Below are 22,893 nucleotides of genomic sequence, written 5' to 3'. Positions count from 1 at the left end.
TATGTCTTGCCTTCAGAAGAGGAAGGTAATTTAATCTAAGTCTCTCTCTTTCTCTCTCTCCCTCTCCCCCCTCCAAAAATACTCTTTTTAATACATACTTGCCTGAAATGTCTAAAAAATGAGGATATCAGTACATGTAACAGCTGCCAGCAAGGAGGCAAAAAAGTGGTTTATTACTCAAGAAAATATTTTGCAATATTTCTTCTTTTGATCACTTCCTGTAAGGAAACACTTCTTTCTGGGAGATCTGATTTTGGTTTAAGTATAGTAATTTTTTTATTTTCTGATTTACTCAACTTCCACAAGTTTCTGGGAAGAATCTTTCCTATGACAGCTAATTTTTACTTTAGAGAAATGGCCAGATGCTGAGAACTGAAGTGTGTTCGGAAACCACTTTTGGAAATCCTAGTGCCATTTGGTAAAACTAGGGGTTTTTCATCTAGCTCAACTGATAAGCAAGTGAGTTGGAAGCTTGTAATTAAGTACAAAGGTTAAAGTACAAAATTTTCATTCATTTCTTTATCTGCTAAACAAATGACAGCATTTCAAATATGAGTTTAATAGAAGAGAATATTCGTAGCTCAGGGTTGAACTGTGAAATCCTTAGTGCTTTCTGATCTTGGTGTTTTTCTTGTAGACATTTCATTTCCCAAACTAGGATAACATCATCAGTACTATTTGGTAGTTTTCTTGCAGACGTTTCATTAGCCAAACTCAGAGAGCACCAAGTATCCCAAAAATGTAAGTTTCCTGGTCTTTCACCAAGCTGAATGTAGATTACATTGTAGTGTAGACCAGGGATGTCAAACTCGATTTCGTTGAGGGCCACATCAGGGTTGTGTTTGACCTTCGGGGGACAGGTGGGCATGACCAGAGTGGGCGTGGCCAGCTTGATATCACTCATGTCAGAGGACACCTGTGGTGGCCTGGGCGGAGCTGAGGAGATCTCACCTCTGCCAGTGAAAATGGAGTCCTGTGCAGCCTCCCAAGCTCAGTTTTCGCTGGCAGAAGCACCGCAGGCTGGTCCTTTGCTATTTCCAGGGTGGCCCCGCAGGCCAGATCTAAGCACCCTGAGGGCCAGATCTAAGCACCCTGAGGGCCAGATCTGGCCCACAGGCTTTGAGTTTGATCCTATACTTTTAGAAATAAAAAGGTATAGATAACAGAGACACCAGGTTTTGTTTTGTTTTTGCATTGCACTTGAATATGCTTGTCATTCATTATTTCAAAAAATATTAACTATGTTGTGGAAGTAATTTTTAAAAGAAATATAAAAGAGCCAGTAACAAATGAAAATAATTGTTAGCCTCTTGGCATACTCTGGGATTAAGCGCATCAGATTTTGTCAAGGTCAAGTCAGGAACTTTGCACATAGATGAACATTTAAGGCAAAAAGGCAAGAAGATAAGTTCTCTTAATATTGCTTGTAGGAATGTAGGAAAATGTAAAAAAATATTTTGATTCCTAGTCACTAGAATCAGTCATGATCTTAGAATTACAACAGACTTGAAGTAAAATCCTTCAAATTAACCAGAATTGCTGTTTAAGACATTCTTAGCAACCATTACATTTAAATGCTGTTACCTGTAATGAAATATTTTTTTGAAAAAAACTGCAGCTTCCTGATAAATTTATAGGGTGGGGTATTAGCATGTGTGAATAAGCTCTGTGTGTTGCAAAGTCTCTTACAAGAGACATACTATAACACTCAATATTAAACTGTGATATGATCTAATTTGTTACTCTTTGATAACTTGGACCACGGTTGCCAACTAGAAGTCTGAGGGCTGATTAGGAAAGGGTAGATTTTTTTTTTGTGAAAATCAGTGTCATTATACAAAAACAATGCTGCCAAATTGCACAAGAGAATCTTTGTAGTTCAGGTTTGAACTATGGGGTCTTGGTTGTTCTGACCCAGCCTTCACAAGCAATGAGGAACCGCTTAGTCACAAGTAACACAAACCCTGTTTTTATTTAAGTCAGGGCAGGAACAGTCTTTGTTCACATTGGATAAACAAAATCAAAAGTAATTAGTCACAAATGAAAGCCTTTCCTTCTTCTAAAAACAGGGCAAGATCAGTCTCTGTTCACATCGGCTGAGGCAAATTCATTTCCTATCATTTCCCAGCAGAAGATTCCATTGGCACCTCAAATACAGAGCAATTAGTCCCGACAAACCTGGTTCTGGCAAAGGAATCCGAGGTGATTGATATACACTGGAAAACGAATGTTGTCTGTGACAAGTGGCCACTCCCAAGTCCTAGTATTAATTTTCCAGCCAGGGAGGGGCTGGCTAGTGTCTATATCTTCTTTTCCCTGAGAGCTGGCTTATTGCTTTCCACTGCTCTCCTTTCCTTTCCTCTCTATGCATATGTGCATCTGGAATGGGCCCCATCTGTTTCTCTCCCTCACTCAGCTCAGGCCCCAAAGACAGCTGCCTCTCCACCTGGGGGAGAATGGAAGTCCCCAGCTTTGCATCTGCCTCTGATCCTGCTCCCTCATCAGAGCCTTCCAAAGGCTCTGAAGACCCCCTCAACCTCGTCTAACTCTGCTGCTAGCTTTGCTGGCAGCCCAAGGGGCACAACATTGGTGCTCTCTGAACTTGTTTTCTTGCAGAAATTTGATTTTCCAACTAGGTAACATCTTCAGTGCTAGAAGGGAGTGGGTTTGCTCTCTGCACAATCTCCATCCGCATCAAGATTTACAGAATATTGTTTCAAAAGATAACCTTTTCTTTTTCTTGCCAGCAGTTTTGAGATAAAAAACTAAGGCAAAAAAATATAGACTTGACCATATAACTTGACACAAAATACTGTACCATTCATACATGTAACTATAGCTATAGAATTCCCATTTTTTAAAACCTAGCTTGCTTTCAAGGTAAGTTCCTATACTGCATAAAGCTGCTTACTTAATTTTGGCTTAGCATATTGTGTGAATCCAGCCATTGTGATTTGTAAACCATTATTATCCTTGTTTACCTATTCAAAAAAAGTATAGAAAGCAACCTGTATTTATAGTGTCATGCTGGCCAAAAAGAAATTCTTGTTACAACCAATATTATTTTTCTTATGTTGAATTATGTATTGGAAGATGCTCTGAAAATTGTTGTACTGAGATGTATCTAATTCATTGATAAGATTTCTACCTGGTCTGCAGTGGTACCTCAGTACTCACTGTTAATTGGTTCTGGGAGGTGCAATTAGTAGCAAAAGTAATGAGTATCAAACAATTTTTTCCCCATAAGGAATATGTAGCGAGTCACAAGGCAGCTGACACCAAGTTCTAGCTTGTGCATTGAGTACCAAGCAAACAATGAGTACCTGGATAAAATTTTTGCATCAAAATGCATCGAGTACCGGGAACTTCCGGTTTGTCGGCTTCGTGAGCGGCAGGGATTCGCGACACTGCGCGATCCCTGCTGCGCTAACCGTTCTTGGTGCTCCGATCCGGACGGGTTTGGAGCTAAGGCTGCCCTGCAGGGGCGGCTGAAGATAGGGGGGATCCGGAGAGGGGTTTGGGGGTGTTTCAGACCCCCTCCCGGCCGGCAGAACCCCCTTTTCCCAAGATGGTGCAGCGGCAGTCCGTAATGGCCGCCACAAAGAAGCCGGCAGCTGGGTAAGAATGCGGAGGAAGAGGAGAAAGCCTTTGAGAGTGAAAGTTTTTCTTGGTTGACCCAGGACTCTAAGACATATTTAACACAATTCCTGGAAATTATGGATTTTTGAATGATACTTTCCAGAAGAGAAAATAAGCGGCAATTTTGAGGTGCTGAAAGGAAAGTTTACTCTCCTTCCCTACGGAATCAACAAGTGGATACTGAGAAACCTGTCTTTTTAGGTAAAAACTGGCTTTATGTGATAAGTGGGAAGGGAGAGGACAAAGAATATATTTATATGTTAAGATTTTGTTGGAGGAGATGCCTTAAGGATTTGAAGACTGAAATGTATTGCAATGAGGCTTTAAGATACAGATTTGGACTTTCTTTTTTTGATTGATACTACCCCAGGAAGAGAAAGTGAGAACTTTGTCTTGGCTTGGATTGATTGGTGAATTTGGGATTGTTCTATTTTTTGAAATATCTTGGTTGTTGCAAGAAGAAAGAGGGGGAAAAAAAGAAAAGAAAAGATTTATAATGGCTTTTTCTGTTGAGGAACTGAGAAAAGAATACGAGCAAACAAAAAAAGATGGCAAAGATGGTGTGAAAGAAGCCTTCCTTTTTTTTAGAAATGGCGCTTGCTACCTATCAACAAACACTACAACAGATGGAGGAGGAGGAGGAGGAGGAGGAGGAGGAGGAGGAGGAGGAGGAGGAGGAGGAGGAGGAGGAGGAGGAGGAGGAGGAAGAAGAATAAGAAGAAGAAGAAGAAGAAGAAGAAGAAGAAGAAGAAGAAGAAGAAGAAGAAGAAGAAGAAGAAGAAGAAGAAGAAGAAGAAGAAGAAGAAGAAGAAGCCATCTTTAATGAATTTCAAAATTTAACTAAGAAAGAAGGAAGAAAGGAAGGAAAATGAAGGACTTAAGATTTTAAAAACACTCAAGAAAGAGAAAAATAAGGTGCAAAAACAATATAATGATAGTAAACAAAAAGAAAAAAGGAACACAACAGAGAAGGGAAGCCAGTAAGGCAGAGGCTAGGAGAAGGGGGGTAGAAAGGTCTGGTGGGAGAAGAAAGAAATGGAGAAAAGCCACAAAGTTTTGAAATCAGATGGGAAAAGAGGAATCTTTTTTAGGGACAAAGGGTAAAGTATAATTTCTTTAAAAAAGATTTTGCAAGGTACATAAGATGGTATTGTAGCATTTGTATTAGAAATAGAAAATTAGAATGGTTTAAGAGTTAATAAGAGATTAAAATGTTGAAATGTTTAGTAATGATTGATTTTAAAATCTAATAAAATATTAAAGGGAATGTTTAGAATATTGAGTTTTAATTAGAGTTTAATATGACTATGGTATTGATGTTATTATAAAATTATTATTGTAGCATTTGTCTTTGGAAAAGGCAATGGGAATGTTATAAGATTCAATATTTAGATCTATTATTTAACTATGTATTTAATCATTTTGGATTTATTATTTTTCTTTTATTAAAAAAATAGTAGATAGAATGTACCAAGCAGAATCAGATTGGGTATTAGGTGTTATTTTAAATGTTAATCTAATTATTTTAGGGGAAGATAGAAAAGCATCATACTCTGTTTAGTGATTTCAGGAGAAATTCTTTTTTTTTTAAATAAGGAATGAGACAAAGGGATAATAAAGAATGGACAAAAGATACAAATAGAATGACTCAAATTAAGATGGATTAAAAAAGATAGAATTAAGAAGAGTGAAATGTGTGGAGAAGCCAATATAGAAGACATAGAATGGTAAATAAAATAGGTAATGACATGTAAGATGAGCATGAATATAATTGAAGTCCATGTAGAGAGGTACCTGGGGCCAAGTTACTTTCCTAAAAGATTTTTATATGTTTGTGTGTTGTGTGTTTATGTTTCTGAGAGAATTAATAAAACCTTGCAGGAATATAGAATGAGAATAATGGTAACCAAGTCAGAAAGAAATAGATGAAATAATAATAGTGAAATTGAATAAGAGTAAAGAGAAGTAAAGAGAAACTGGAAAAGAGGTATTTGTATGCTCATATGGAAATGGTTTAAAATAGAATTATATTGTATAAAATAAGGTTTTATTTGACTTGTAAAATTTATAATGGAAAAAGGTTCAAGTATGTAATGGTTAATGATGATTTGTTTGTCTTTAAAATTAATAAAATTTGTTTTAAAAAAAATGCATCGAGTACCAAATTCAAGATTTTCAAAGCAGCAGTGTACCAAGGTACCACTGTAGTAAGTCCAAAGACTTTTCTCGTTTATTGTCTCCATTATACCATATTGTAAAAAAACTATATATTTCTCTGTAGTCCTCACTACAGTAAATCTGGTGTTGGTTAATAGTCATCATTTTTTACAGCAACTTGTTCAGCTGCTTACAAAAATTAGAAAATTACTTTTTAATATTTTTTCTTCTGACCAATAGGCATTTGTTTGAGCTAAGAAGTATTTCAAGCCACTTTTTTCTTTCTTCAATGCTCACACAAGCAAGATGGGTCATGGGGAAAGAGAATGTGAGCTAATATAATGATTGTGATAACCTGGCCGTTAAAAAAATAAAATTCATTCTTTGTGCATAACAATTTCTGATAATCTTCTATGGCAGGAATGCCAAAGCGCTTCAGGTTTAGAAATTCAACACCCAACAACTGCAGCTGGTATGGCCAGCAGAAAATAGAATATCTGGAAGGCCACATGTTGCGCACCCCATTTTGGGAGGTCAGGATTAGAATTAATGCTCCTAAAGTGAAAACTCAGACACAAGAAAAAAGTAAACTTGTGAAACTCAATTTTATTTTGTCCAATGAAATGTCCAATGAAAAATAAATAATCATACAATAAAACTCTGTAGTAATAGACACATTTTAGGCAGTTCAGAACAATAACCAAGTCCATGAGTTTATATTAAATAACCAATTATTAGAACAATTGGTCATCCAGTTCCATTTTAGTTTGATGTAATATGGGTACAAGCCTTACATTTCCCTCTTTTTACCTGGTTAGAAGATATCCGTTGAAGATAATGTTTTACAATATAAAAGAACATTAACAATGAATATACTTGAAAAATAAAAATAAGTGGAAATAAAAAGCAGAAAAACAAGCTTGTTTATTTTTATTTTTTTATTCTTTTCAAAGGATTTCAATTTTGTTGAGTTATTGCACAAAATCTCAAGCTTTAATGGTCAAAACATCTGTGTTTCAACTCAATATATTTTTCTTAACTTTATTTAAAGCAAATGAGAACCTAAAACACAGCTATAGGGCTTCATTAAGGTTTTAACTGCACACTGCATTTAGTAATTGTGGCAATATAGCTTTCAAATCCAGCAAAATATTTTACTGCTAAAGGACAGTTTCCCCTGAGGTAAACAGAAATAGCCTATCTGTAAACTGTATCCACTGAAAACTGTTTTCTGACACTAAGGCTATAATAACTGCTGCTATAGTTATTTTTAACAGAATTTCCATGGGTTTTCCATCTAAGCGAAATGAACTAAAACTGGGTGGAAGCAGTGCTTTGACTCTTTCATGCAGCATATCCATACCAACACCCAGATAAAATGAAATTCTATTGAAGAGACAACTCTTTCAGTTCTTATCTAGTTTTCAAAGGGAAGACAACAAGACAAAAAATATGCATGTGATTCCCCCCATTAACATTGTATTTTTGTCCATATATTGTGAAGATGAAACATGAAGAACATACCCTGGCAATAAATCAATGGGACGAAGACCATAGTCACCTTTACTGCTGCAATTAGTCTTTGAAAACTAATTCTTTCCAATGAGAAAAAGTCAATGATACCACATATCTGTAAACTCTAAGGGTTTAACATAAAAACAGCAAATCTGCTTAGTACCCAAATCAAAAAACCACAGGCATAAAAATATTATATAGTAATAATGAGCTATTTCCTATTGTAATTCTACATGAAGAACCTCAACAAAGGAAATTACATCATGAGCATTTTTAAAGTGTAAACCTATTTGTAAGTGAATCATGGCTCAAAGTTTTTTAGGGGGAGAGAAAGATGTATATTGCACCTCATTCTATATAGCCCATACATACCCACTTTGTTGTAAACCTCTACACAAGAAAGCCTGGGATTGAAAACATGTGGAACAGCACAGGTGAAACTCGAAAAACTAGAATATCGTGCAAAAGTTCATTTATGTTAGTAATGCAACTTAAAAGGTGAACCTAATATATGAGATAGACTCATTACATGCAAAGCAAGATAGTTCCAGCCGTGATTTGTCATAATTGAGATGATTATGGCTTACAGCTCATGAAAACCCCAAATCCACAATCTCAGAAAATTAGAATATTGTGAAAAGGTTCAATATTCTAGGCTCAAAGTGTCCCACTCTAATCAGCTAATTCTGCCATAACACCTGCAAAGGGTTCCTGAGCCTTTAAATGGTCTCTCAGTCTGGTTCAGTAGAAAACACAATCATGGGAAAGACTGCTGACCTGACAGTTGTGCAGAAAACTATCACTGACACCCTCCATAAGGAGGGAAAGCCTCAAAAGGTAATTGCAAAAGAAGTTGGATGTTCCCAAAGTGCTGTATCAAAGCACATTAATAGAAAGTTATGTGGAAGGGAAAAATGTGGAAATAAAAGGTGCACAAGCAGCAGGGATGACTGCGGCCTGGAGAGGATTGTAAGGAAAAGGCCATTCAAAAGTGTTGGGGACTTTCACAAGGAGTGGACTAAGGCTGGAGTCAGTGCATCAAGAGCCACCACACACAGATGGATCCTGGACATGAGCTTCAAATGTCATATTCCTCTTGTCAAGCCTCTCCTGGACAATGTCAGAAGCATCTTACCTGGGCTAAAGAAAAACAGAACTGGTCTGTTGCTCAGTGGTCCAAAGTCCTCTTTTCTGATGAGAGCAACTTTTGCATCTCACTGGAAACGAAGGACCCAGGGTCTGGAGGAAGAAGGGAGAGACACACACTGCAAGTTACTTGAAGTTCAGTGTGAAGTTTCCACAGTCTGTGTTGATTTGGGGAGCCATGTCATCTGCTGGTGTTGGTCCACGGTGCTTCATTAAGTCCAGGGTCAACGCAGCCGTTTACCAGGAGGTTTTGGAGCACTTCATGCTTCCTTCCGCAGATGAGCTGTATGGGGATGCCGACTTCATTTTCCAGCAGGACTTGGCACCTGCCCACACTGCCAAAAGCACCAAAACCTGGTTCAATGACCTGGGATTACTGTGCTTGATTGGCCAGCACACTCGCCTGACCTGAACCCCATAGAGAATCTATGGGGCATTGCCAAGAGAAAGATGAGACATGAGACCGAACAATGCAGAAGAGCCGAAGGCCGCTATTGAAGCATCCTGGTCTTCCATAACACCTCACCAGTGCCACAGGCTGATAGCTTCCATGCCACGCCGTATTGAAGCAGTAATTGCTAAAAAAGGGGCCCAAACCAAGTACTGAGTACATATGCATGCTTATACTTTTCAGAGGTCCGATATTGTTCTATGTACAATCCTTGTTTTATTGATTGCATGTAATATTCTAATTTTCTGAGATTGTGGATTTGGGGTTTTGATGAGCTGTAAGCCATAATCATCACAATTATGACAAATCACGGCTTGAACGATCTTGCTTTGCATGTAATGAGTCTATCTCATATATTAGGTTCACCTTTTAAGTTGCATTACTAACATAAATGAACTTTTGCACGATATTCTAATTTTTCGAGTTTCACCTGTATGTAGTTTCTCCCATTACATATTTCAAGTCTTCACATAATCCTTCGAAATGGAGGAATAAATTTAAACAATTCTAGAAATATCGGTGACAGATTAGCCCCAAAGAATCCAAATATTAAAACAGACGATTAGTTTGTATCCAAATGTCGCACTCAGTTTTTATACAATAGAACTAGAAATATGTGAAATCCAGACAATATTCATTAGGTTTTTTTACAACACACACCTAGTTTTCATATATTTTTTTACAAAGTATACTTAAAGTGAATTTTAACAGAAAAACATACATTGTTGATTTAATTATGGGGACTTTTAAATTTGTATTTTTCCACTAACCAATTTCATTCTATATGGTAAGCAAAATAACATTTTCATGAACTGGAACCCAATACAGATAACTCTCAGTATTCTTAAACCATTATAAATAACCTCCTGTTCTAATCTCTGCATATTAGAAGAAAATGTTCCACTGTACACAATTTTTGTCTAATTAAAATATAACCAAATTGTATTGTTTCTCAATTAAAAGGCATAGTGGGAAGCATATAATAGCACAGTCTATGCAAAATTAAAGAGTTGGAAATCCACCACTTCAGACAGAAAAAGAAGCAACAAGCACTAAATCAGGGCTGTCAAACTACCGGCCTACAGGACAGATGCATTACACACTGGCCATGGCCACACCCAGTTTAGTGAAGGTGGGGAAAAGTCCCGATATGTCAGGTGATGCTGTGACGCCGTGAGTTTGACACTTCTAAATTGTCAACTGAAACCAATGGCTTCAAAAGTGCTTAATGTTGGCTGAACAGTATTCAAAACAATTTTGTAATCATTGCCGCATTATTCAGATACAGATTAAAAATCATGTGCTAGTTTGTTGCATCACAGAAAGGAAATAAAAGCATTTTGCTATTTGCAAATAACAGTTGCTAACATGTTTCATGTTTTCAAGTTGCCTGTATAATTGGATAAAGAAAACTCATATTTAGACCTTATATATGTGGAACTTTAAATCATCATGAAATATAGATACTCATGCGGAAGAGAACAATCATCATCTCTTGAATCACAAGAAAAACACATTTCCATTGTCCACCTGAGCTTTTCCCAGTTTGGGGTCAGGTCTGCTCTGTTTTTGCAAAAACATCTATATGAACAACAGCAGATGGTCAAGAGCCAAATATTTTACAGTACTATTTCAAAGGGACTGTAAAAATGGAACTTATTGTCAAGTGACAGGTTTAGTGCATAAAACAATATTTAGAAATCCAAAGAAAATTGACATGGATTATGTCCACAAGAATAGGTAACTAGTAAGAATTGTTTACATTCTTTCCAAATAATACAACCAAGATTCCTATAACCAGGTAATTAAAAATATCCCTTCTATCATCATTCATGATAGTTAAAACAAAGGGAATATAAAAACGAACAATGGTTCAATGGAAATAGACTCCAAGTACACAATCCATTATAAACTGATACAGGGAACTTTCCCATCCCATCATACCCTCTTCCCCATTGAAAGGTATGCAAGAATGCTGATCCATTTTAGCTGACTCATGCAGGAAATGGCCATAATGGACTTTAAATGTTTTTAATTGAACTGTTGATTTACACACACAAGTAAAAGGAATAGGTCTGAACTGTAAAACAATACAATAAACGATCTATTAAGTAAAACACATTACAATCAAAATGTAATTCAATTAAAACTGAGTTCTCACTAGTTCAATAATTCAATTTTTTTGTTAAATGGTCTAAATGCATTTTGAAAAGTGAATTACCTATGTTAAGGAGGTGATTCACAAATGTAATGTTTTCTATGTGACAGCATACTCTGCACGATTAAAATATTGATATACTTTCTTTTGCACACATACAGCATTTGCCATGACCATTTTCCTTATCTGAGATTAAAAATAAAATATATACGTAGGAGGAAATTGTCAGGCATATATTTCAGTTGTTCTCTATTAGTCAGAATCATAGACAATTTCTCTTATAATTTGATCCAAAATAATTGCACAGCAACAAATAACCTCCATCTTCTGGCTAACAATGATTTCCAACTATAAATGATTTCAATGTACATAATTTCACATTGATAGCTCTTGAATATTTAAATATGTATGTAAAAAAGGCTTAGAATAATAATTTGTTTTATAGCCAAGTTCTTCCTCTATTTAGCCAAACTTCAAAAAAGTTAGAAATAAACAGAACATTATACAGGATTATAAATCCGGTTTAAAAATTTGAGGCTTCAAAATCATGGTAGTCCAAATGGATTTATAGGAAAATCTGCACATTAACAAGATAGCTCAAGAGACTGGAACAAATGAAGACAGACAAAAAATGCTGTCTTAGAATTTTACTAATCCTGCCAGTTTAAAGATGGTGATATTATCAGAAGTAACAGCATATGCTGAAAGGAAGGAAAAAAATAAAATAAAACGGAAGGAGAGATGTTTTAAGGTTGGTCCCAAGTGGTAGGACTTAGAGTTCAAGTATTTCCTATTTGATCTGAGCTCACCATAGCAAAGTGATATATAAAAAAAAGACAAAGAGAGAAAAAGAGAGGGATGAGTTATTTTACTTTTGTTCCATACATTCGATTAATATCTTCTTGATAATGTGCAGTAAGCTCTTTGCGCTTTAGTTTGAAGGCATCTGTCACCAAACCCGTTTCAGGGGTCCAAGGTTCAGGGGACAACCGAATTTTAAGGGGTATTTCAAATTTCTCCAGATTAGCTGTAACAGAAAGATAAAATTTTAGCTTATAAATTATATATTTAAAAGGTTATTATAATCCTGGAACAAATGCTATGAACTTGGAATAGATGCACAAAAAGATAAAATAGCAATAGCACTTAGACTTATATACCACTTCACAATGCTTTACAGCCCTCTCTAAGTGGTTTACGGAGTCAGCATATTACCCCCAACAATCTGGGTCCTCACCTTCTCAACTTTGGAAGGATGGAAGGCTGAGTCAACTTTGAGCCAGTGACACCCAACTTTGAGCCGGTGATCAACAGAAGTAGCCTGCAGTACTGCATTCTAACCATTGCGTCACCGTGGCTCTTATTTTAACACTAAATTTTAACACATTTGCTTATGAGAAGTATCTAAAACCTCTGGGTTATTTCACCTGGAATCAGGGATATGGCAATTACAAATATTAAGAAATGCATAGTGTGGGAAAGAACTTTTTCTCTTTTTTTGAAATAATATTAAAATTTAAGATTATAAAGAGGGCAGCAAGATTTAAGAAATACAGTGCAGTATTTGTTATTGAACTGTCTAGATCCAAAATTTAACGATGGATAGCTGTGAAGTCTTTAAAAAGCTCTTATACAAACTCAGTGAGAAAAGTCAAATTATAAAAGTTAGAATGCACTATAGTATTTGCACAATCAAGTTCAGTAGCCAGTTCAGTGGATGAATTTAACATTTTCCTATTTAAAGTATCCCTGATGGAAGGCTAGCCAGCCTCTTTTTGAACAAATCTAGCAAAGTAGTGGTATAACCATTTCCATTATTTTGATGTTGGAAAAATATATTTTGAATTATTGAATTAGAATTTACCTTCTACAAGGTGCGTTATTTGGTAGCCCACATCCTGGAATAATGGACTAAAACAGGGGTTCCCAAACCTCAGCCATGGTCTGGCACCCTTCAGCAGCCTCCCAGGAACTGGGCCATGCAAGTGAGTGATGCCCCATCTAGGCACACATAGGATCCAGGCAACATGCAAAACCATGCCCTCCTAATCAGTGGAAAAAGTGCCCTCCATGGAATCAATCCCTGGTGTTCAAAAGGTAGGGGCCAGCTGAAGTAGCAGATTTAAGCTTTTTCTAGGCAATATCTTTTCTTCCCATCCCATGATTAAAATTCCCACTACTTTCAAGATCTCTTCATGGCACCTGGTTTTTAGTCCTCTGATAATAATCATTCCATTTTTCTTAATTATTTTGAATTTATCTAAATTATTTTTAACTATAGTATCCAAATCCAACCATAAAATCTAGATATTATTTGATAAATTCAAAATAAAACGGACATTTCCATAATTTAAAATCATATTATAAATAGGCTTTTGTTTAGCTACATCTACTGGCATATATTTAGTTTGTAATATAATTATTGCCAAGGCTTTTTGGGGATGGGGAGAAGGATATCTTCAAGACATTACTGACTTCTGGATTAGCCCCTGAAGTTTTCTTGGTTATATTTTTGGAAGTAATTTGCCACTGCTTTCTTCTTAAGAATGAGAGAGAATGACTGACCGAAATCACCCAGCTGTCTCTGTTTAAGGCAGAATTGAAATTCTAAACTATTTCAAAGTATAAGTATGAGACCTATGGTTCCATAGATCTTTTGTCCATTTTAAAAACAGAGGCATTGTCTGACTATTTACTATTTTTCCAGAATTTCTTAAAGATAACATAATACAGGTAGTCCTTGATCTGTAACCATTCATTTAGTGAACAAAGTTACAATGGCACTGAAAAAAGTGACTTACAATCAGTGGTGGGTATTCAGCCGGCTCGCACTGGTTCAGGAGAACCGGCAGCAACAATTTGGCCTGGGTCGCCGAACTGGTGGCGACTTCTGTCTGGCCACGCCCCCCCCCAACCGAGTCGCCCAGTCGCTGCTCACTCGCCTCTTCTGGCTGCTCGATGCTCACTCACTTTTCCGGCTGCTTGATGCTCGCCCCGCCCAACCCCACTCTATATATGTTGCCTTCGCCATGTGGCCCAACTAATTGCCTCACCAGTTGCTTTGCTGATGCCCGGTCAGCTCAGCTCACCAAAGGTAAGCAATGCATGCTACCCGCTGACCCTTTGCCTTGGGTCGGGGCCGGGCCCCCAGGAACATGCTATTCCCTGAGACCCTGGAACCGCTGGCTGCCTTGGCTAGGTTGGAGAATGCGTGATTCCCTGGCTCCGGCCTTGCCCCGGAGTTGCTGCCCATTCGCCACCCACTCTCTCTTAAGTGCAATGTGTCACCTATTTTCCCCTCCTTCAGAAGCCCTGGCTCTTAATCTCCTCGCTTCCTCCCCTATAATCGCCTCTTTCATCCTCCGTGGCCACAAATCTTACCTTCCTCCCGCAGCTGGCTGCCAGGGAAGGCAAGCCAGGCTGAAAGCCTTTTCAGTGCAAGAAGCCTCCCAGCTGATGCCTCTTCGCGAGCCGGAACCGAGCCAGCTGGCTGGAGGTTTCTTGCACCAAAAACTACCAGCCTCCGCTTTTTGAATGCGCCAAAAAAGAGCTTTAGTCTCACCACCATCGCCACCCTGTTCTGCCTGCTGCGCCAGAGGGATTTGCCTGGGCAAGTACCTCCACTCTGGCACAGCAGGCAATCAGGTGCACCGTGGTGCGAAGAACAAGGGCTGCTGCTTTTTAGCCAGCCAGAACCGAGCCGGTAGCCCACACGCCATATCCTAGCAGAAGGTCCCAGGACCTCACACGTGCACACGTGAGGCCAGGACTTTCTGCGAGGAGACGGTGCGTGGGTGAGTCCCTGTGGCACTGTGAGATGCATTGCACATGCTCTGTGTATGCCCGAGAAGGGGAAGACTTGGGTGAACTTTTCTGCCTCCCTTCACTTTGCTCCGCTGCTGCTCGGAAGGCAGCCACCCCAGCCTGTCCCTTTAAGGTACTTCAATGCAAAGGGAGGGACCAAAAAGGAACAGGGCTGCGTTCTGACTCCTGGCCGAGTCTTGCTATCCCCCCAAGAAGCCTCCAGCTGCCACCTCTTTACTGGCAGGAGAATCCTCCAACCGCCGCTCCTGGCTCGGTTCCAGCCAGCAAAGAAGTGACAGCTGTAGGCCCTTCACGCTTGTAAAAGTGGTGCGAGAAGCCTCCAGCCACCAACTCTTTGCTAGCAGGAGAATCCTCCAGCCGCCGCTCCCGGCTTGGTTCCGGCCAGCAAAGTGGCAAAAAGACGTGGCAGCTGTAGACTTCTTGCAGTGAAAATTACCAACCTCTGGCTTTGCTCTGGTTTCCCAATGCGCCACCCCCGCCATGTTCTAGGCACTGGCCATGCAAGTTCACTCTATTGCCTGCGGCACCACTCTGCTCGGACTTGCTTGGGCAAGTCTCTTTGGTGCAGCGGGCTCAATGGGGTGGACTTGAGTGGCCGGCGCCTAGAATGCAGCGGTGGTGATGCGTTGGAGAAGCGGAGCGGTAATTTTCGCTGCAAGAAGCCTATAGCCACATCTTTTTTTCAGTGTGGCTGGAGTCCAGCCTTGCCGAAAAAACACACAGCAGCTGCAGGCATCTTGTGACAAGGGCTAGATGTAGGCTGGCAGGGAGCTCAGCCACAACAATGGCTCAACCCTGGCTTGCCTTCCCTGACAGCTAGCTGCGGGAAGAAGGTAAAGTCACGGCCGTGGGACGACGAAAGAGGCAGTCATGGGGGTGGAAATAGGGAGATTAAGGGCCGGGCCTCTGAAAGTGGGGAAACGGGGTGACGCATGTGACTGGTGGGAGAGTGGGCAGCATGCAGGATTAGGCCAGGCCTTTCACAGATTAGGTCAGGCCTGCCTGGGCAGAAAATAGGTAGATAGGTAGAAATTCATTTTTTTCCTACAGGGTTCTGTGGGCGTGGCTTGGTGGGGGTCATGTGACTGAGTGGGCGTGGGCAAGTGACGGCAAGTTGGACATGCCTACTCAGTCACATGACCCTTCCCCACCAAGCCACACCCACAGAACCAGTAGGGGAAAAAATTGAATACCACCACTGCTTACAACCAGTCCTCACGCTTACTATCACTGCAGCATCCCTGGGGTCTTATGATTAAAATTTGGGTGCTTGGCAATGGCATACATTTATGATAGTTGCAGTGTTCTGGGGTCGTGTGACGGCTATTTGCAACTTTCACAGTAGCTTCTAAACAAGTATATGGGAATATGCAGATTCACTTAACAACTGCAGTGATTTGCTTAATTGCTCTGGCAAAAAAATGTCGCAAAATCAGGCACAACTCACTTTACAATTGCCTTGTTTAGCAATGAAAATTCTGGTCCCAATTGTGGTCATAAATCAAGAATTACCTGTATATTAAACTTTCTTCAATAGAATGCAATTCATCTGGCCTTGTAAACAGTTATCATAGTGACTATTTCTTATTTCAAAGAAAATCTGCATCTGAGTAAATAATAGTAACAGAAGGATGGCACTGAAAAATACGTTGTACGTGCACTATCTTGTGCACAGAAATATTGTTTATGTATAATTGAAAAGGCTGTTTTGATATGTTATTCTAGAAACTTGATTGTTCCAGATTGAGATATTTTCAGTGTTCTGTTTTAGTTGCTCAGATTGGAAGTTATTTAATATTTTTTAAGCACTGGTTGTTATATTTTGCATTCTTCTGTGTACAGCAGTAAAGCAGGAAGAAATAATTATATCCCGACTGTTCCTGACATAGATTGAAGTAGGGGCAGAGGTATCTGTTAATCTGGGTAGAATTATGAAGTGAACCATCAGGCATTTAAAAAGCATGTGCTACAAAGCAGCTGTTCTGGATCTGGTTGTTAAAAGACTTATTAGAGAAAGAGCCCAAAAGGAAGAAACAACCTTGGACTCAATGCTGAATAGATGCTTCAGCTGGAATAATGGGGACTGGTATTAAGGGTTCTGGTTGCCTCTGACTTTGAGGCAACTTTTATAGGTACTTTAGATCCCTGCGAGTAGAAATTTATAGGCAAGCAATTTCTGCTCTTCAAGCTTTCTTTATGAAGAACCTTTACAATATGTAGACAGCCACAATAAGCCGTTTTGTTTTTTTTCTTCTTCTTAGAAATATCCTTGGGTGAACTCCAGGGGAAATTGGCAGGCCAGACTGTAAAATCATGCAGTGGCTGAACATTTGGGTTTGAGAAGTATTTGCATTTTCTAGCCTTTGTGACCAAGAGTGAAAGGGATGACAAGTCCACACTGGCCATTTCCCTGGTAGACAGGGCTCCTGGTTGCAGAAATGGCAACCACAGGAAGATCAAAATTTATTTTTGCCAGCATGTCTCCTCTCAAAAAAAAAAAAAAAAAAGAATCTGCTTAAAGGGTTATGTGTAGTGAGAGTTCAGAATTCGGATTTATTTCTCTCATTCCTTTCAATCTGAAACCTATCCACCCAGCGCAAGTGACTTAAAATGTAAGGAAAATTAGGAATAAGGCCACCAATCTGCATTGAAAAAATATGGATGACTGGCAGCAAAATATAACAGCTTCTACATCGCTTTCTTATTGTCCAATGGGCACACAGATTATATAAACGTGACTGATTGATAAATAAATAAATTGGAAGCCAAAGAGATTACTTCTGACTCTTGCTTTTCCCATGATCCAAACATAAAAAAAGGGTTATAATTTTTGTGTCTGCTGAATCATGGCTGATCCAGTATTTGGTAGAATTTCCAAGATTCAATATTCTGAGTTGAAAATAAAACACTTTTTATATTTTGGGCACATGGGTGCTTCTTCTGGGCTTCTTGGAATCATCTGGTTTGTCATAATGAGAAACAGGGTGTTGAGATACAAGTTTGGGCAATTCTGTGAGATTTGTTTGTCCCTATCCTGTTGTAATAATAATAAATATGAATCTTAAGAATATATTTCAGAATATCTCTAGGGGATCCTTGTGAATCCTCATTAATTTTAGTTTGTTTTACATGGTAACTTGAACAAAATTGGTAACTTACCTGTTCTAGCAGCCTCAGTTAAAAGCTTCTGTACTTCTTTCTCCACTTCAGAATTATTACAGATCTCTTCCAAAGTGCCTCTGAATCCTTTCTTTCTTGCTAACTCTTTAAGTTCTTTATGATTTGGCACAATAAATCCAATGATAAAAGAATGGAAACTAATACAAAGAGATACAATTTCATAATTAAGTTGCTCATCTGTTTTATAAAATGTTAGTAATCTTCTACACGTTCATTATATATTTTTCTAAAAACTTTCCCCCCAAATATAATGAAGTAATATTACTTTAGTCACAAAGGTTTCAATTGTGACAGCAATTTTTTCACAATTCTTAATACATTGTTTTTATATTCCTCAAAGATGCAGGAAATCCATCATATTGGTTATAAATCAGATATATTTAGTAACACAATTGCATTATAGAAGATTCTTTTAATTGCCAAAGTTGGAAGGGACTTTAGAGGTCTTCTGATCCAATCCTATGCTCAATACAGACTCCTCATACCACCCTGGAGAAATATATATCCAATATTTTATTGAAAACATTCAGTGATAGAGCATTCACAACTTCAGAAAGCAGACTGAATTGCTTAATAACTCTCTCAGTCAGGAAATTATTCCTTATTTCGTGTTTGGATTTCTTACTAAAAAGTTTCACTCATTGGTTCTTGGGTGCTCCAGAGAATAAGTCTATTTTAAATAATAATTTTATACTGCTACATAATTTCTCTAGTCATTTTATAGTATAAAATTAAGAATGTAAAACAAAAAACACATGATACAAAATTTTAAAAATATAAATAAAAATTAATGTAACTTTCTTATTATCCTAAGCATTATCGTAAGTTTTATTATTATTATTATAAGATACCTTATATACCAGGAACTTAACTGCAAGGTCTCATAGAACCAACATGACAAAACAGAATTTGGACATCAAAATAATGAAAATATGTTAAATTGGGAGAAGAGAGAAGTCTTAGACTAGTAACAATAAAATAATAGGAAAGGCAAGAAAGCATTCTAGAACTGTAGGTCATAGATATTTTTTCATCTAATGACTAGTGGATTTGAATTTATTAAACCTCTAGAGTTATTAAGGAAGAAACAAAAGAGATTGGAATTTGAGAGTTAAATGCTTTATCAACTAAAAACACAAAATGAAAAACAAACAATAAACTTAGTCAGGCAGAAACATGATCTTTTTCCTCAGGCAAAAATCTATTCTCTACTTTTCTTATTTGGAGCTCTTTATTTTTCTTAAAAAGGCAGAGAAAGGTGATGGGTGAGTCAGGGCTTCAAGTTACTCTAGGGAACCTGCCTGGTGAGATAGTTGTGGGAGGGAGAACTTCAGGATTTTAAAAAGTCTCTTTCTAGTCTAGTATACACAGCTGTAATAAGCAAACAGGCTCTAAGTTGAGGGATCATACAAAAATTCTGATTCTGGGGGCATTGGGAGAAAAAAAACCTATCAACAACTATCTTTCAGAAACAGTTAAATATGGGCATTTCTGGACAGTAATTCAACATTAACTGAAGTAACCTAACAGTGCCTAATATTGAATACAGCGAAAAGAAATATATTTTTTCTACAAAATGTGAACAGGTTTAAAAGGCAATGACTGTATTTTTCATAAAAATACACAATACCAAGAAAAGACATTTCTAGTAAATATTTGTTGCCCATGCAAAAATGAACATAAAGTTATACAGCTTTACCTGCTTGCATATACACAAATATTATCTACCAGGGGAAGATTCTTCAAAACTGCTTCAACTTTTCCAAGAGAAACATATTCACCTGCTTGAAGTTTTACAAGATCCTTTTTACGATCTATTGAATGGGAAATTAAAATGAATGTTATAATGAATAAACGACATGAAAACTATATGTAAAAAGTTAAGATTTATGATGGGCCTACTATTCATTTCTGCATTAAGATTATTTGCATTTAACAAATCTGTATAGGACAACTTTTATTAGCTTACAGCAATATGCATTTAAGTCCAAAATGTCTTAGCTTTTATGTTGAGTTTTCTAAATAAATTCACACATAATGGTAAACCATAATTAAAGTATAAACTACTGTCAAAATGAATACTGACTTGGAAATTAACCCAATATATTAAAATAACAAAGTTAATGCAATGTCTTGCCCACTGTGTATCTTCCCAGAACTCTAATCATCTCATATTTAGTCTAATAACTACATCAAAAACACTATTTAGTAAATAAAGAGGGTTGTCAAAAAAATATATCCAAAAAGACATTGTCTAAATATCCAAAAAGATATTATATTGTCCAAAAAGACAAAAAGAAAACAACAAAGATATAGACTTTTACTTCTAAATAAGCATACACAAGATTGTTCTGCAACTGAGTAGTTACCCTGATTGTAAGAATATGTAAATTTAATAAATTGTGTCTTACATTCTTCCCAATTGTGTTCAACACCCAGAACTCTTACCAATCATCACTGACTAGGAATTCTGAGAATTTAAATATATATATTTGGAAGATGCTTCAGCTAGAGAAAACTAATCTAATATTACAGGCTTATTCTAGGGAGAGCATTAATAAATCCAATAAATCAAGTGTTCTGTTTTCCTCTGTTCAATCATTTCCTTGGAGACTGCCTGGGCAAATTCCTGCATTTTTCTTGGCAAAGTTTTTCAGAAGTGATTTGCCATTATCTCCTTTCTAGGACTGAAAGTGACTGGTCCAAGGTCACCCACTAGCTCTATGCCTAAAACAGATTTAAACTCTTGGTCTACCAGTTTCTAGCATGATACCTTAATCACTGTAGTGATTGGTGTAACACCAAACTGACTCTCCAACATAATAAAAATAAATACAATTCTAAGCAAGAAATAAACTCTCAATAGAACATACATATATTTAGCATTAAATATATTCAAATAAATAATAGAGAACCAAATCTACCATGGTGAAATGATTTTGCAGCAAAAAGTATTTCAATTAAGTTCTGCACACTACACTCACCAATAATTTTTAGACACCCATCTGATTGGAATTCCCCAATATCTCCAGTGTAGAGCCATCTCTCTCCATTCTCATCAACCATAAATTCAGTCTTGGTTCGTTCTTCATTTTTGTAGTATCCCATAGTTATGTTTGGACCACCAATAACAATCTCACCTCTAGGGTATGGCTTATCTGTATTAAAGTATCCACCTATAGAACAGATATATTTCAAATTCAACACAAGTGAAGCTGTAAATGTGTTCCTGTTCCAGCCAATGATGTAGCTAGTAATTCCAATTTGCAATGTGCTAGTTTTGGTTTTTTATTATTATTTATAAACAAGAATGCTGTGTTGGTATGAAAGAAAACAAGAAAGGAAATATAAACTACAATACACGAAGGATACACTGAGAATGTGGACTGGAAGAGCTCTACAATGAAACACTTTGATGGACTAGAAAGTATGCAATCACACATACACACATACAAGTGGTTACTGTGCAAATGGCTCAACTAGACAAAGTGAACTGTGTAATACAACAATTAAAACTGCAGGTATAATTCTAAACAATGAATTGACAACTGTATTTCCAGCATCCTAGATAGAGGTGGTTGTTCTATCATTTAACACTGGTCATCTGGTTGGTTGGCTAAGAACTGAAATGAAGTTTTTATCAATCCATAAATTCTATTCAAGAAAAATAAATCCAAAAAGGGCTGACTTAGCTTGGAATCAAAATGCAATGTTCAGTTTTCTTTCTACCATTCCCAAAACATTCAAAATAAACTCAGCTTTGCAGAGTAAAAAGGTTAATTTTTTCAGTAATTATGTAGTTACAAACAAATTATGCAAACAGGCTAAGTGAAAAGGGTGTGTGTAATAGGCCCAAAAATGGCACCTATAATAAATATTTGAATTCAAAGCTTCTTTAGCTAAATCCAGTATAATCCAGTTATCACAGTTTTTAGAGTGCCAGTTCCACAGTACTAGCCTTTTATATTTATCTTATTAACAATGACTAAAATTTTCCATTGTGTGATCCAAGTATAAACCGCAAAAATAATTTATTAGAATTTTAATAAAGTCATTGCAAATATTATGGAAATAACATTTTAAGGCCAGCGAACTCTTCTGTGTATTCTCTTCACTTAATATTTATTTATCAATCATACTTAAAGTATATAATTTTAAAATGCAATATCTAGTGAAAGAACCCTAACTACTTGAAATAGAATAAACATTCAAAAAGTATTGGTAATCTCTCATCTTGCATTTAAAAAAAATGGTTCAAATGTGACAGATTACTTATTTTAAGATCTGGCTATAGGAAGTGCAACTAGAAAATATATATTAAAAAGGCATGTATCATGCATGCACTTTGCTTCTATATTACAAAAAGAACTGTATACTTCTGCAAATTTTAATGATTTCTTTATAATACTTATAAAGTTGTCAACATACACTCATTGGATGCTAATTCTCTGTCTTTCAGAAAGCCCTCAAAACACCTCTCCTGACAGCAGGAAAATCTGCACAGTAGCTACAATACATATAACATTTTGATTTTAACTCTCTCATGATCTTGGTTTTAATATTAATTGAAATGTTTTAAATGATTTTAGCACATGTGTAAATTGTTGGTTTTATTGTATGCCCCCCAAATTCACCTTGTGTCAGATAGGCAGCCATATAAATTTGATAAATAAATTAAAACTAGACAACTGATGACCTGTTTGATCATCCTACTTTCCATGTATAATATAGGGTGGCACTGTTTTCCCTCCCCTCATGTCCCTAAAGCAGAACCCTGGGTGAAGCCTTGTCCTCCTCCTTGGCTGACCTTTGAAATTGCATG

The 22,893-nt window shown here is 37.2% G+C and overlaps 1 protein-coding gene across 3 annotated transcripts in view; it reads right to left on the bottom strand.

Annotated features, from left to right (window-relative positions):
* Window positions 1-10,923: 10,923 nt before the first annotated feature.
* The window catches only part of ACSL3 (acyl-CoA synthetase long chain family member 3), a 51,299-nt gene continuing 39,329 nt past the window's right edge, over window positions 10,924-22,893 (bottom strand). For all 3 annotated transcript variants that reach the window (XM_026664180.2, XM_087965026.1, XM_026664171.2), the window contains 4 exons: window positions 21,056-21,247; window positions 19,771-19,885; window positions 18,051-18,208; window positions 10,924-12,093 (listed from right to left, as the gene is read on the bottom strand). In XM_026664180.2, coding sequence (XP_026519965.1) covers window positions 11,930-12,093; window positions 18,051-18,208; window positions 19,771-19,885; window positions 21,056-21,247 — 629 coding nt within the window. In that variant the 3' untranslated portion in view covers window positions 10,924-11,929. The remainder of the gene's footprint in view (window positions 12,094-18,050; window positions 18,209-19,770; window positions 19,886-21,055; window positions 21,248-22,893) is intronic.

The sequence above is a fragment of the Notechis scutatus genome, chromosome 4 (genome assembly GCF_049901735.1).
Source record: "Notechis scutatus isolate UNSWTSFEM ecotype Mainland chromosome 4, rNotScu1.2, whole genome shotgun sequence".
Taxonomy (NCBI): Eukaryota; Metazoa; Chordata; class Lepidosauria; order Squamata; family Elapidae; genus Notechis; species Notechis scutatus.
Note: the sequence above shows the minus strand (reverse complement) of the source record. Positions and strands in the feature narration are given on the sequence as shown.